Source organism: Fukomys damarensis, unplaced genomic scaffold (assembly GCF_012274545.1).
Source record: "Fukomys damarensis isolate Sample0158 unplaced genomic scaffold, DMR_v1.0_HiC HiC_scaffold_35, whole genome shotgun sequence".
Classification (NCBI taxonomy): Eukaryota; Metazoa; Chordata; class Mammalia; order Rodentia; family Bathyergidae; genus Fukomys; species Fukomys damarensis.
Window position 1 is genome coordinate 30,025,949 of NW_022900947.1, and position 14,323 is coordinate 30,040,271.

At 32.9% G+C, this 14,323-nt stretch overlaps 1 protein-coding gene across 1 annotated transcript in view; it reads left to right on the forward strand.

The window, feature by feature from the left end:
- Klhl5 (kelch like family member 5) overlaps window positions 1–14,323 on the forward strand; it is a 61,682-nt gene that overhangs the window by 12,730 nt on the left and 34,629 nt on the right. The window contains exons 3-6 of the mRNA XM_010625105.3: window positions 504–640; window positions 1,317–1,513; window positions 6,400–6,612; window positions 13,213–13,399. Coding sequence (XP_010623407.2) covers window positions 504–640; window positions 1,317–1,513; window positions 6,400–6,612; window positions 13,213–13,399 — 734 coding nt within the window. The remainder of the gene's footprint in view (window positions 1–503; window positions 641–1,316; window positions 1,514–6,399; window positions 6,613–13,212; window positions 13,400–14,323) is intronic.

Here is a 14,323-nt window from a genome sequence, read left to right on the forward strand (position 1 = left end):
AGCTGTGTAGTATTACAACATAAATGTTATAGTTTTATAATAAAATAAATACTATATTACAATAAAATATCAAAATTTTTAAATAACTTGATAAACCATTTGTAAATATATCATATATTTGTTAATTCTACAATTAATTTTTTAAAAGAATAGCTTAGGTTATTTTCAAAAATGAAAAACAGAAAATGACCTTTACATTTTTTCTATTTTTTAAGTAGTTTAATGCCATGGGCTTATAGCTTGTTTTCTGAGTGTTATAAAACAGTATTTGAGTACTGAACAGGTAAATCATTTACTTCAGCAGAAAATTTTCAGTAATGGTAATTTATTATTCAAAGGAAGGAAGTAGAGCATAAAGCAATTTGTCAAACTTAAACTGCATTTCCCAGTACCATGTACTTTCTATGGGTAATGAATTTTAAAAAAGAAGATGATAAAGCATTTATTAATGAAAATCAACTTGAATGTAGTCATTGATTTTTTTTCCCCTGTCATACTCTCAGATTGGTGCTCTCCTCTGTCTCAGATTATTTTGCTGCCATGTTTACTAATGATGTCAGAGAGGCAAGACAGGAAGAAATAAAAATGGAAGGTGTAGAGCCAAACTCATTATGGTCCTTGATTCAGTATGCATATACAGGTAATGTAAGTCTGAACATGTAAATTAAAACCTCTTAGATTTATGTTATACTATTAGATTTCAGATTTCTGCTTTTAATAAAGCATGCCATGACTAACAGTTAATCTGCTACTTTTATCACCACCCCTGGTGGTACCTTAAAACTTATTAGCTCTTTGTGACTTAGTTCCAGAATTTTTAAATAATGTACTAGTTAGAAACTTTTACCAACTATTGATAACTATTTGAAATGCAAAAATTTTGGCTATATAATTCATCTAATTAGTGTATTAATATTTAAAATATGATAGTGATAATGATTATTATCATAATTATAAAAATTAAACTTTTGAATTTTTTTTTCCCGGTACCAGGGAACGAACTCGGGCCTCTTGTGCTTTTGAGGCACACAGCAGAACCACTGAGCCAAATCCCCAGCCCCATGAATGGTATTTTAAAATAAAATAAAATTTTCTAACTAGTGCATCATTTTAAAATTCTGGAAATAAGTCATAAAGAGCTAATAATTTTTTGCATACTTAATACTTTTTTCTTTTTGGAATGTCTTAAACTTTCTTGGTCTACAGTATATGTAATGAGCTCTTATTTAGAAATATATTACTGTTAACATCAATTATTTTATAAAATAAGATTCATGTATTTCCCTAAATTAATGGAATTTCTTTTTATCATTAAGGCCGCCTTGAATTAAAAGAAGATAATATTGAGTGCCTGTTATCTACAGCCTGCCTCCTTCAGCTTTCACAGGTTGTGGAAGCATGCTGTAAGTTTTTAATGAAACAGCTTCACCCATCCAATTGTCTTGGAATCCGTTCTTTTGCTGATGCCCAAGGTTGTACAGATTTACATAAAGTGGCTCACAATTACACTATGGTATGTATTTGAAAACAGGTAGGCATGTGCTCTTTGATTCCTTATGATCTACATGTTGCTGTTCTCATATGGCTCGTCACAGGTCTTGAGGTTCAGGCTCACAGTCTAGTGTGAGTTAGGAGAGGAAAACAACAAGTGATGTTTCTGCTGGATAGATATGTCAAGCCCTGTTAGTATAATCACTAAGAACCAGAGGAGTAGCCTGAGACTATTCCAGTCAAGATTTTCAGATCTGCTGCTTTTTAAACTAGGATGTCCCCAAACATTTTATTTTGCAGCACATGGGTTAATTTCAGAATTGTGTCCATTCACTGATAGAAATTGGTGATAGTGGTTATAATGCACTGGCACAGTGCTAAGACAAATGATAAAAGCATCTATCCTCCATATGTCCATTGAATTGGCTTGTCCATAAAGAGACTGACACTGCTTTAAGAATTTTTTTTTTTTTTTGAGATAGGGTCTGTAGTTTAGTAGTGTAGGCTGATCTGGACCTCACAGTGATCTCCTGACTCGACCTCCCAAGTGCTGGGACTATAGGCATGAGCTATACTACACCCAGCATAGGAATCTCTCATGAAAGAAGTAGAAATTTGTCTGGGTGTGATGGTACATTCCTGTTATCCTAGTACCCAGAAGGCTGAGGCAGGAGGATAACTACAAGTTTGAAGCCAGCTAATATATATTGAGTTCAAGGCCATCCTGGACTATATAGAAAGACCTTGTCTTAGAGAGGGGTTTAGGGTGGGTGAGAGGGAAGGGGGATATTTGGGAAAGTTTTAAGAATAGTTAGATTTTGTTTGTTTTTTAGTACTGGGGATTGAACTTGGGTCCTTGTGCTTGTGAGGCAAGCAGCAGAACCACTGAGCTAAATCCCCGGCCCAAGAATAGGTAGATACTTATAAACTTTTGGGATGATTCATTCTGTTTATTTCCTAAGATTGATGTGAAGACTAAATATTAACAGAGGTTAACATCAAAAATTGGCTACGATATACCCACTACTAGATATCATCCTCATATGCTTGTGATCATTGTTATATAGATTTACTATATTCAACATGGTAGTATGTAAAGAAACAGAAGCATTCATAGAAAACCACACCTTTATGGTTTATATTCTCTCCCAGGGGTGATCACTTAACAGAGCTTCAAGTGAACGAAGAGATTGTGCAATAAGATGATAATACACAGACTTTGGAAGGGGTTAGGCTAATATTTTTTAAATATTCTTTGAAACCCCCCTCCCATCTTTATCCTTCTTAATAGAGTTTTCATTTTTACCTTACACCTGCAGTTTCAAGTATCTTTTAGAATAAGATGAATATAAATACATAAAATAGAGCTGGATTTTTTTCTAATAAGTTTATAAAATAATATTTCTTTCTTAGGTAGGAGTTTTATTCATGTGAAAACATTTGTATGCATTTAGGTCACTCCTGTTGTTTACAGTAGAGGCATGATTGCCACTTTAAGGCTTAGATGTAAATTAAATTTAAATTAGCTGAATGTTTTTAAAGCTATTTTCATAGCCAATTAATTGTGGTAGATTCCCCCCCCACTGCAAGGTCATTATTTAACATTTACTTAGCTTCAATAGAGACACGAAATGGAATTCTAATAACAATAAGTAATTTAGAGGCAAATTGTCTGATTTGAATTGTTGCTATGGGAACTGAATATAATGTATAACAAAATTCAATCTTCAATTTAAATAAATCCCTCAGTAATTTCATTTGCTTAAAACTATTTCAAAGGGGGAAAGGACACAAAGCTAGCAAGTGTTTGGTAGTGTGATATTGTATCATAAAATGAATTTAAAATATAGAGTAAAAATTATGCTCTGCCACTGAATTCAGTCAGTAAATGGTTCTTGTACTGAGTATGTCACTGATATGGCACAGATAGGAGGAGGAAAGGATGAGGAGTCCCTTCTCGGGGTCCTAGAAATCTGGAAATTTGGGGTCTAGTTCTCACTACCACTGAACATGACCTGGAGCAAGTCATGTAACCTCTAAATAATATATAAGACTACTTCTTTCATTATAATTATATAATGTCATTGTGGATTTATGACACAATTATAAACAATTCAAAATTTTTATTTTTCATAAACAGTTTCATATATAATAAGCATATATCCTATTTTTAATGTTCATACAGAGATTTCTTTAACTGAAATACCGAATAGTTTCTCTGGTATGAAAAACTATAATAGTACACAGGATCCTAATGAGATAATTAATAATGTGAAATAGGGAGTAAAGGGCTAAAGGTGTAGGGAAAGTGGGAAGGGTGAGGGAAAGGTAATAAGGGAGAGGAAAAAAATATGAGAAACTGAAAAAATGGAAATAAAGTGTTTGTAAATGGGGAGGGGAGGAGGGGGTGAAGGGAGGGCAGGGACAAGGGGAAAAAATGAGAATCAAGACCTATAATGTAAAGGTGCAGGATCCCAATAATGAATGTAACTGTATTATATACCTAGATTGTACCAATAAACTCAATAAAAAGAAAAAAAAGCATATATACGTGTATAATAAACATATATTATATTTTCAGAAAACAGCATTGAATTCTGCTAAATAACTGCTTTAAAACCAAATTAATATTGTACTTTCAAAAGTAATTCATATATGGGCCGGGGATTTAGCTCAGTGGTTCTGCCGCCTAACTTGCAAGCACAAGGACCCAAGTTCAATCCCTGGAACCAAAAAAAAAAAAATAACAAAAAAGTAATTCATATATAGTTCAGTAATATTTTTTAATTTGTGGAAAAAGTTTTCACTTAATATAAATTATGCTAGAATGGAATGAGCACTGTTGTGAAGTAGGTGCATTAGTTCATCAAGTGAATCTTTACAGTAATAGTCTTTTAACTGATGAAATGCAGTTAATACCATTTGAAAGTATAGCAATAGTTACACTGGTGTCATATAAGTATGTTGATAATAATATATGCCATACCTTTATACAACTAGAAGTATGTATTTTAACTTCTTCAGAATCTCGCCTAACATTCTGTAATAAATATTTTTATATGGCTATGTTATCTTTGTACTTAAAGTTTATATTGCTTGTTTAATAATGCATTGAGCTACAGCCTTCTTTGGTTAGACATTTAGGCTATTTCCCATATTTTAAGCATTGTTAGATATTTAGCTGTTTTCTACTTATGAAGTATTATTAAAGTTTAAACCACAGTGGAATAAATGGGTTGAGAGTTTTAACATTTTTGTAGGTCTTGCTATATATTATCAAATTATTTTTAACACCAGTATACAGTTAAGAACAATTTTCTTGAAAATCCCAGCTTTGAGATTTTATTAAAATATGTTTTTGAAAATAAAAATTAGTTATTTAAAATAGATTCATTTGAGTATTCTTTAACAAATCATTATAAATTGGAGCAGTTGAACTTAATTATTCATAAGTGGTTTTCCCTTTTAACAGTTTCTGCTGAAACGAGTATCAATCCAATAGATAATTTAGATCAGTACCTCACTGGAGTTACCACAGGCTAAACAGAAAATGTGGTTCTCATTTTAATACGGAAGATGGTTATTGATAGACCTTGTCTCTAGCTCTAATTTAAACAGTCTTAGCTATTTTACTAAAATTCTACATGCTGAACAGGAATAGTATATTAGGACATTTAAGGAACTGTATATCTAGCACGTACATTTATATTTAACAGTGTACACTGACTCTGCATCAAGATTTGTAACCTTCAGTCAGAGGAAAAGATTTCTTTCTCTCCAGATTATTTAGCATGATAACCTATAATGGTCCTCTCACACCTAAGGGCACCTCTAGCTCCCATTTCAAAATATAGAAGGCTTACTTCTGGTGTGCAGACAGGACTGAGTCATCCTCAACCTAAGGTCCTGGACATAGTACATTGTAATTAACACTTTCACTAATTTTTTTTTCTGTTAGACCAAAATAGCTTTGTACATAAATCAGATTAGAAGATACTTAAATTTTCAAAACAGAGCTAAAATTCTGGATGGTCTTAAATAACATTACAATTTTAAAGGACAAATTATTTTAAAAATACATTGAGGACAAATTATCTTCTCAGGCAAGGCATGAGAAAACCTTGTGGTCTAGAATAGTCTTTCTGGATATGAGAAATGACTTGAAAGTCACCCAGGTTATTTGGCTTTACTGTTGTCTAAATTCTTTTTATTTTTATTTATTTATTTATTTATATATTTTTGGTACCGGGGATTGAACTCGGGTCCTTGCACTTGCAAGGCAGGCCACCGAACCGCTGAGCTAAATCCCCAGCACTCTTGTCTAAATTCTTTAGCAACCTCAAATCTAAATGAACCTCTGTTGTTAGAATACTATGCCTCTCAGTATCTAATTCATTTTTTTCTATCTTCTTTCAAAACACTTGCTAGAACTGTTTTCTGATGTGGACAAAACAATACTTAAATGTCATAGGTCTGTTTTAAAAATGGAGTAAGGCCAGAGGTTTAGCTCAGGGGTTCCACTGCCTGCCTCACAAGCAAAAGGTCCCAACTTTGATCCCTGATTAAAAAAAAAAAAAAAAATGTAGTAGGTAGGCTGGGGATTTAGCTCAGTGGCACTGCCGCCTAGCTCACAAGTATAAGGTCCTGAGTTCAATCCTGAGTCGTGTCCCCCGTCCCCCCACAAAATTGTAATAAGTAATGTAACACTTTGATTTTACTTAGTTAAGTTTAGTAACATAGTTACAGTTTAAATGCTTCTTTTTGCTGTTACTTTTCTCCTAAGTGGTAATACTTTGTAAGGTGTAAAGCCTAAATTTTGAGTATCCAGTACAAAAAATGTAGCTTCTTTTAAGTAAACTGTGATGAAAAAAGGAACAATAATGTTTGGTGTCATTTTTCCCCCTCTAGGAACATTTCATGGAAGTAATCAGAAACCAGGAATTTGTATTACTACCAGCCAGTGAAATTGCAAAGCTCCTGGCCAGTGATGACATGAACATTCCTAATGAGGAGACAATATTGAATGCGCTTCTCACTTGGGTCCGTCACGATTTAGAGCAGAGACGGAAAGATCTCAGTAAACTTTTAGCTTATATTAGGCTACCTCTTCTTGCACCACAGGTAAGTAACAGGTACTTATTTGTAGGGTATTTTTTCCTTTGCTTCTTATGTCAAAGTATTTTTTACACATTCAGATAAAATATATATGTGAAAAGATGTATGCTAACTAAATTATGCCTGTATTTTCATTTCAGAGTGTCTGCCTACCTAAACTGCATTGGTTAAGTTACATTTTTAACTTTGAGTTAGTAATTTTATTTGACTCAACTACAGACAATTGGAAGAAATTAGTAATAAAAGGAACACTGATTTCTGAGAACAAGTAAATGTAGAAAAATTCATTTGCCACACATTTATTAAATACAACTGGATTTTTTTACTTGGGGGGGTACCAGGGATCAAACTCAGGCCTTTGTGCTTGCGAGGCAGGTGGCAGAACCACTGAGCCAAATCTCCAGCCCAAATACTACTGGATTTTGGTGACATATAAATAATAAGATACTATAATAATTCCAGTTCTGACATATTAAAACTGTGACTTAGCATGTTCACATGCTTCAATTTCTTCATCTGTCAAGTAGATTATTTCTATCTCACAGGGACATTGTAAGTATTACTTTGTCTATTGTCTTTACAAAAGGCTCTGTGAAGTGAAATGTGCTGTAGATGATAATATTTAAGGACTGGGCCAAGTCTTTAGCTCAGTGGTATCGCCACCTGTCTTGCAAATGCAAGGTCCTGAGTTCAATCCCTGGTACCAAAAAAAAAAGAAGAACCAAGAGATATCTAGTTGATATATTTAAGGCAGTCAGTAATAACATTTATATGCATAACTTCCCTTTTTACAGTGTTCATTAGAATATACAAAAATTTACCCTGTATTCTTTGCTATCTATTGGAAGACCTCGAATAAAAAGACCTCGAAAGCACAGAATCATTTGTCACTGTTGAAGGATAGACTTCCTTTTTTTAAAGTACCATAAATATTACTTTATGTATATTGATCTTGAAGACAATGTATTATTTCTTGGTATTGTGAACAAAAGTTACAGTTTGCAGTCTCTCTTATAGAAACAATTCAATACTGATGGATTAGAAGAAAAAACTCCATTTTTAGAGGTAGAATATTGTATAAATACACAAGATTGAAACTGTCTAAACTGATGGCAATTCAGGGGGAAAAGCTAATGAAATATTTTTTTTCTAAATCAGATTTAAGGAAAAGGGTTATGGTTTCACTGTTACATAGCAGAATTTTTTTTCTCACTCTTTTCTAGATGAAAGGAAAATAAAATGTGAAAAATCCTGTTAAATGTTCAGAAGAATCTGTGCAATTAAATAACCTGATAATTTAGTTCAGTTCTGCGTTTGCTTCCCAGAGACCTCTAAAATTCTTGTTATCCAGGATACTGCTGATAATAATATCTTTTCATTCTTGGAGTTGCAAGGCACTTTGAAGATTTAGTCCAGCACCTTTGGTACAAATGAAGTAATAGATCAAAAAAGTAAAACTGTATATTCAAAGTCACAATGTGAATACATAAATTCCTGTCCTTCTGCACTGTTTTTCTTTGCTGCTTGAAAAGTCATAGAAGCAAAGTAAAAACAGAACTTGAACACAAGTACAGTTCTGTGTCTTTTCCTCTAAACCATTCTGCCTCTTGTAAAATACTTATAAATTGCTGGATATGGGGCAGGACCTCAGGTGAAGAAGAAAGTAGATTAAAAACCAAATTATAATATGAAGGCCATGATAAATAGATGAATATGACATGAAAATAATAGGAGCACTCCCCACCAAAAAAAAAAAAACAGCAACAACTGATGACCAAAAAGGAGGGAGAACTTTCAAAATTGCCAACTAAGCTGCCATGATTTAATCACCCAAAAGAAGGGACAGATACTCAGGAGAAACTGGAAATTGTACCTTCTTATGGAGTGATGAGCCATGAATAAAAATATCATGTTCTGGAATTTAAAGATAATTTGCTTGGCTAGAGTGTAGAAATAAAAGGGAGTGATGTCCAGAGATGAACTTGAAGAACGAAATGAACCAAATCATGAAGAAATTCTAGTCATACCAGGGAGTTTAGATTTCTTCTACTAAAAGCAATAAGGAATCACTGAAGGATTTTTATAACAGCAGAATGATGTAATCATAACTTTATTTTGGAAAAATGACTGCATTGCAGAGAACAGATCAAAAGGATCAAAACTAGACCCATGAGGAAGTCAGTCTGTTGGAGTTCAGCAAAGTGAAGTGGGCCCTCTTGGGTGGAGCCAGAGAGAAATTACCAAATTTAGGAGCTGTCTAGGTCAAGTGGGTACAACTTCATGACTGGCTGAATGGTAGGGGATACAGATTCTAAGAGGGACCCAGAATGATTCTCATTTGTGCAGCTAGATTAGTGAGGGTGTTGTCATCTGAGGCAAAGGAACATGTGATAAACAGCTGATTTGGGGAATGGAAAATAAATGGGGAATTTGTGTTCCCCAGAATTCTTGCCACCTTTAATCTTCTTAAAGTCTTAAGAGATTATTGAAACCAAAAGCAAGAGAATGACACTGAACAATGAGAATCCAAGAATGCTAAGGGTGGATTTGTATGGTACATTAATATTTAGTGACTGTTCCCACACATAGCAAGTTCGACGGTTCCAAGAAGATTACAAGTTCAAGAAAGAATAAATGTTAACATCATCAGATGGTATAGAAAGAACAAGTAGGATAAGGAGGGAAAATTCCCTCCATCAGCGCAGTAGTTCTCAAAGTGTAGAATCAGCAGCACTTGGGAACTTCTTGAAATGCACATTTGTAGGCCTCCCCCAAAACTACTGAATCTGAAACTGTGATTTATGATAGATTAATCCATATGAGTCAATTCAATGAATATTCACTAATGGTTTATGTGGTAAGTAGGACTATGCTTTGTGTGCCGGGAGAAAAATACAGGATAATTAAGACTAGAATTTACACTCAGTATATGTAATGAGACTTGTGTCTTAATTAAATTTTGAGGTTTTATTTTTATTTTTGTTTTTTGTTCATTAGAGAAGAGATAGAGGAAAGGTAAGAAAGGTAACAGGTGCTGAAAATGATCTAAGTATGTTAAATGTGTGTGTGAATCTGCCACAATGAAACCTTTTAATCTGTATAATTAATATGCACTAATAAAAATATGATTTACACCAGTTGAAATCATTCCCATAATCCCAGCTACTTAGGCTGAGTCAAAAGGATCAAAAGTTCAAGCCCCACCTGGGCAACTTAGTAAAACGCTGTTTCAAGAGAAATTAAAAAAGCCTCAGGTGGTAGCTTAGTGGTAGAGAGATTGCCTAGCATGTTTGAGGCCCCAGGTTCACTCCTCAGTACTCAAAAAAAAAACAAACACAAACGATTTACAATGTTTTAAAAAAATGTTAAGTGAAAGAAGCAAGGTACAAAAGACCATATATTATTTTGTTTATATAAAATGTTCAGAAAAGGCAAATCTATGGAGAAAGATTAATGAAGATTAATAGTAAATGACTATATGAGAGCTAATTGAGGTGATGAGAATGTTCCAAACTGTTTTGTGAATAATGGGCTTACAACTTGACAAATTTGCTAAAAAGCATTGAAATGGTTATTACTTGAAATGGATATGCCCAATAAAATTATAAAGAAATGCATTGTCAAATACAACTCAGCAGTGTATCAAAAAGATAATACACAATGACCAGGAAAGTTTTTCTAGAAAAAGAAGAATGATTATCAGGGAATCTTTCAAGGTAATCATTGCATCAGTAAGTTAAGAGGGAAAAAGCTGTGTGGCCATGTCAGTAGACCTATAAAAGATACATCTTTTGGAAAAAATTCAACAACTATTCTTAATTTAAAATTCTAAAGTAAGGGACACAGACTTCAGACACCACAATTTCCACCTCCATAAGAATTATTTTAGACTTCTGATCTTCAGAATTTCAAGATAATATATGTGTGCTTTGAGCCACTAAAAAAAGAAAAAATAATAAAATTCTAAAGTAGAGAAAGGGAGACAGCCAAAATATATGAGTTACCCAATACTACCACAACTATTAAACTATTATCCTAAATAGTGAAAAAATAATACCATATATCAACTCAAACCAGAAGCAGGGAACTCCTTGTATCTTATTTAACATTGAAAACAGTGTTTTGGTAATGTAATAAAAATGAAATAATTGTTGTAGACAAACTGTCCCCATTTACTGAAAGTTACTACTGTATTCTAACTACTAATGCTCAATCAGTCATGGTAATACAATAGGCTAAAATAAAAGTATAAGATAATCAAGATTTTCTCTCTTACAGCAAGAAATGTACAAAATGAGAATTTAAAAGTCTATTCTCGGTAACAATAAGAATAGTAAAATATGTAGGAATATATTTAATAAAGCCATCCAAATAAGCCTCTTTCTTTCTTTCTTTCTTTCTTTCTTTCTTCCTTTCTTTCTTTCTTTCCTTCCTTCCTTCTTTCTTTTTTGAGACAAGGTCTTTCTGTGTAGTTCAGGCTGGCCTTGAACTCACAGTCTTCCTCCTGCTTCAGCCTCATAAGTGCTGGGATTACAAGTGTTTGCTACTCACGGCTTGGAAAACCTTGACAGAAGGACTCTCATAAAATGTAAAATCTCTCAAAAGTAGTGAAGAAATTTAGGTGGTTTATATTATATAATAACAAGAGAATCAGAATAATGAAAGGGAAATGGATAAATACGTCTTAAATTTATATGGAAGATAAAGACTCAAAAATAGCCAAGAAGACAATGAAAATTAACAGTGACAGGAGACTTATTATATACCGGAACATGCTATAAAGACAGATATAAAATGTAGTGTTAGTATAGAATTAGATAAATAGAAGAATCAAAAATAGACCTTATATATTTTTGAATGTATTAATGAGAATGTAATATGTGGCCAAGGTTCAGTTTATTGGGAAATGGGAAAGATTGTTCAATAAATAGTGTTGCTACAGAACTGACTGTTTATCTGGAGGAAAATAAAAATGCTTCTGACATACTCTGTTTAAAAATTAATTTCAAAAAATCTCCAATTTCATGGATCAATGGCCTGAATGAAAGAAATAAAGCAATAAAATAATGCCAGATAATCCAGGAAACTACACCCAAACACAGGAGCAAAAATGCTAACCAGAACTGGAAATTCAAAAACCACAGAAAAACAGACACATACTTAATGACCTAAGAATGTAAATGATTTGCATAGGAAAGTATTTTGAAGCAACTTCAATAGTCAAATAAAAAACCTAGGAAAATTACAGTTGAAAATTAAAAAATTAGAATACATGTGTTATAAAGAACTCTTAAAATTTTTCAAAGATAAGCAGCTTAACAAAAGAGGGAGAGAGCCGGGGATTTAGCTCAGCAGTTTGGTGGCCTACCTCGCAAGTGCAAGGACCCGAGTTTGATCCCCAGTACCAAAAAAACAAAAAAACCAAAACAAAAGAGGGTGACAAAGGGGGCAAAAAAATTATGAATGGCAAAAATATAAGAAAAATTCATTTGCCCACACATTAGAAAAATTCAGACTAAAGGGAAATGTGGTATAATTAACAAAAATAAAAAGAATTTATATACTTATTCTTATAGCAGTATTGTATTCTTAGCATAACCAATGAAAAGGTGAATTATCATACAGCCTTCTACAAAGCAATCTGAAGTTTTTATATCTTTTTTATTTGCATACACTATTTGATCTACCTGGGGACAGATCAGTTCCAAGAAATCTGTCCCTTAAAAGTAAAAATGTCACATAAAGGGCTAGGGATTTAGCTCAGGGTTCCACCACCTGCCTCGCAAATACAAGGTCCTAAATTCAATCTCCGGTACCAAAAAGAAAAGTTACATAAAACCTTCTTTAGAAGACTTGGCTTTATTAGCAAAAAAAAAAAAAAAAGAGTGTATACATATATGTAACTGTATGTACATACAGACTGGAAAAGATCTAATGTACATAATAAGGAAATGGAAAAAAATACTAGTGTATATCTATATATTATGAAATAATTATTCAGTTATAAAAAAAATCAAAACTATACCTTTTCAGGAAGACTTGAAGAGATTTTCATGAGGTTTTTGTTCAATAAAAATGGTAAGATGGAGCAAAACATACAATAAAGCAAATACGTAGTAAAAGATAAAACTAATTATATCATGCATTTATATAAAGTAGTATTTGGTGAAACAGGGATTTTAATATTAATAACCACCATATAAAATTCTTTGTCCCTTGAGAAATTGATGTTTTGTTTTTGATGGTACTGTTTGAGAGAAGTCAGGTAAGTGCAATCTGGTTAGTCAACTCCCACTTAATAATTAATTAAAACTGTGTGTAATTATAAAAATAAAATGATTTAGGAAATCTGTGAACTAGAGAAAAGTAATAATATTTTGAAAGTACCATTATTCCTACTACTCAGAGTATAAACATATTAAGATCTTATACCACGAATATTCTTCAGTTTTCATTTTTCATTGACACTTAAAAATCTTGTAAGTTGTATATTTTAAAATATGTTCAGACTTGAATTTTTTTTAAAAAATGTGAGGAATTTTCATTTGAAAAACTACCTCACTTATTCTATTTTCTTGGCTACTCAGTATACATATTCTTTTCTAGTTCCTGGCAGATATGGAAAATAATGCACTTTTTCGGGATGACATAGAATGTCAAAAACTCATTATGGAAGCAATGAAGTATCATTTATTACCAGAGAGACGACCCATGTTACAAAGTCCTCGGACAAAACCTAGAAAGTCAACTGTTGGTACATTATTTGCAGTTGGAGGAATGGATTCAACAAAAGGTACTGAATAATCTTTTATTTGGAAGAATGAGAGAAAAAGGAATTTTAATAAGTATTATGTACTTCCAAAAAACTCTTAAGAGAATTGGCTTGTTGTAATACAAGAAAAGTACAAGAGGACCTCAGAATAGGAGGTGCTCAAAGAATCCTGAAAATAGGTCCAAGACACAAGAGACCTTGTAGTGACCACTGTTAACCTCACAGCTGATTTGGGCATTAAGATAAATAATGATGGAAAAGATTATAATTTATTTTATCAGTAAATTTCTATGAATTCACTAATACAAATAAGAAAAGGAGAAGGGAAACCTCTTCCATACAGTAGAGTGCCATTAATAAATGTAGAAAGATGCAAATAGAAAAATTTAACATTTGGCAACCTTTACAATGCAGATTGAATATCCCTAACCTGAAAATGTGAAATCCAGAATGCTCCCAAATTAGAAACGTTTGGAGCAGACACAAAGCTTAAAATGTTTCAGATGTTGGAACATTTCAGAAATTCAGTTTTTGCGTTAAAGATCCTTAACCAGTGAAGTCTCTGCAAATATTCCAACATCTGAAAAACTTCAAATTCTGAAACACTTCTGATCCCAAGCATTTCAGATTGCTTGGTCTGTAATGCTTAATTCGCTGATCCAGGCTGAGACTAGTAAGTGAAAGTTTGTGAACAGGATATTTACTCTCAAAGTGTCTCCCAGCCACATGCTTATTAGTTACAAAGAGTAAAATAGTATCTTTACAGTGGAGAGCAGTGGCATGCATCTGTTTAACCTAATGATCAGAGGTAATGTTGCCAGTAATAAAACTTAGCAGCAGCATGTTCCTCTGATAAAATGCAGTGTGAAGAACTCAGCAGCACTTCTGTGGTATTCGTGCCAAAAGTGTATAACTTGAACTTAATCATAAGGGAAAAAAGAAATA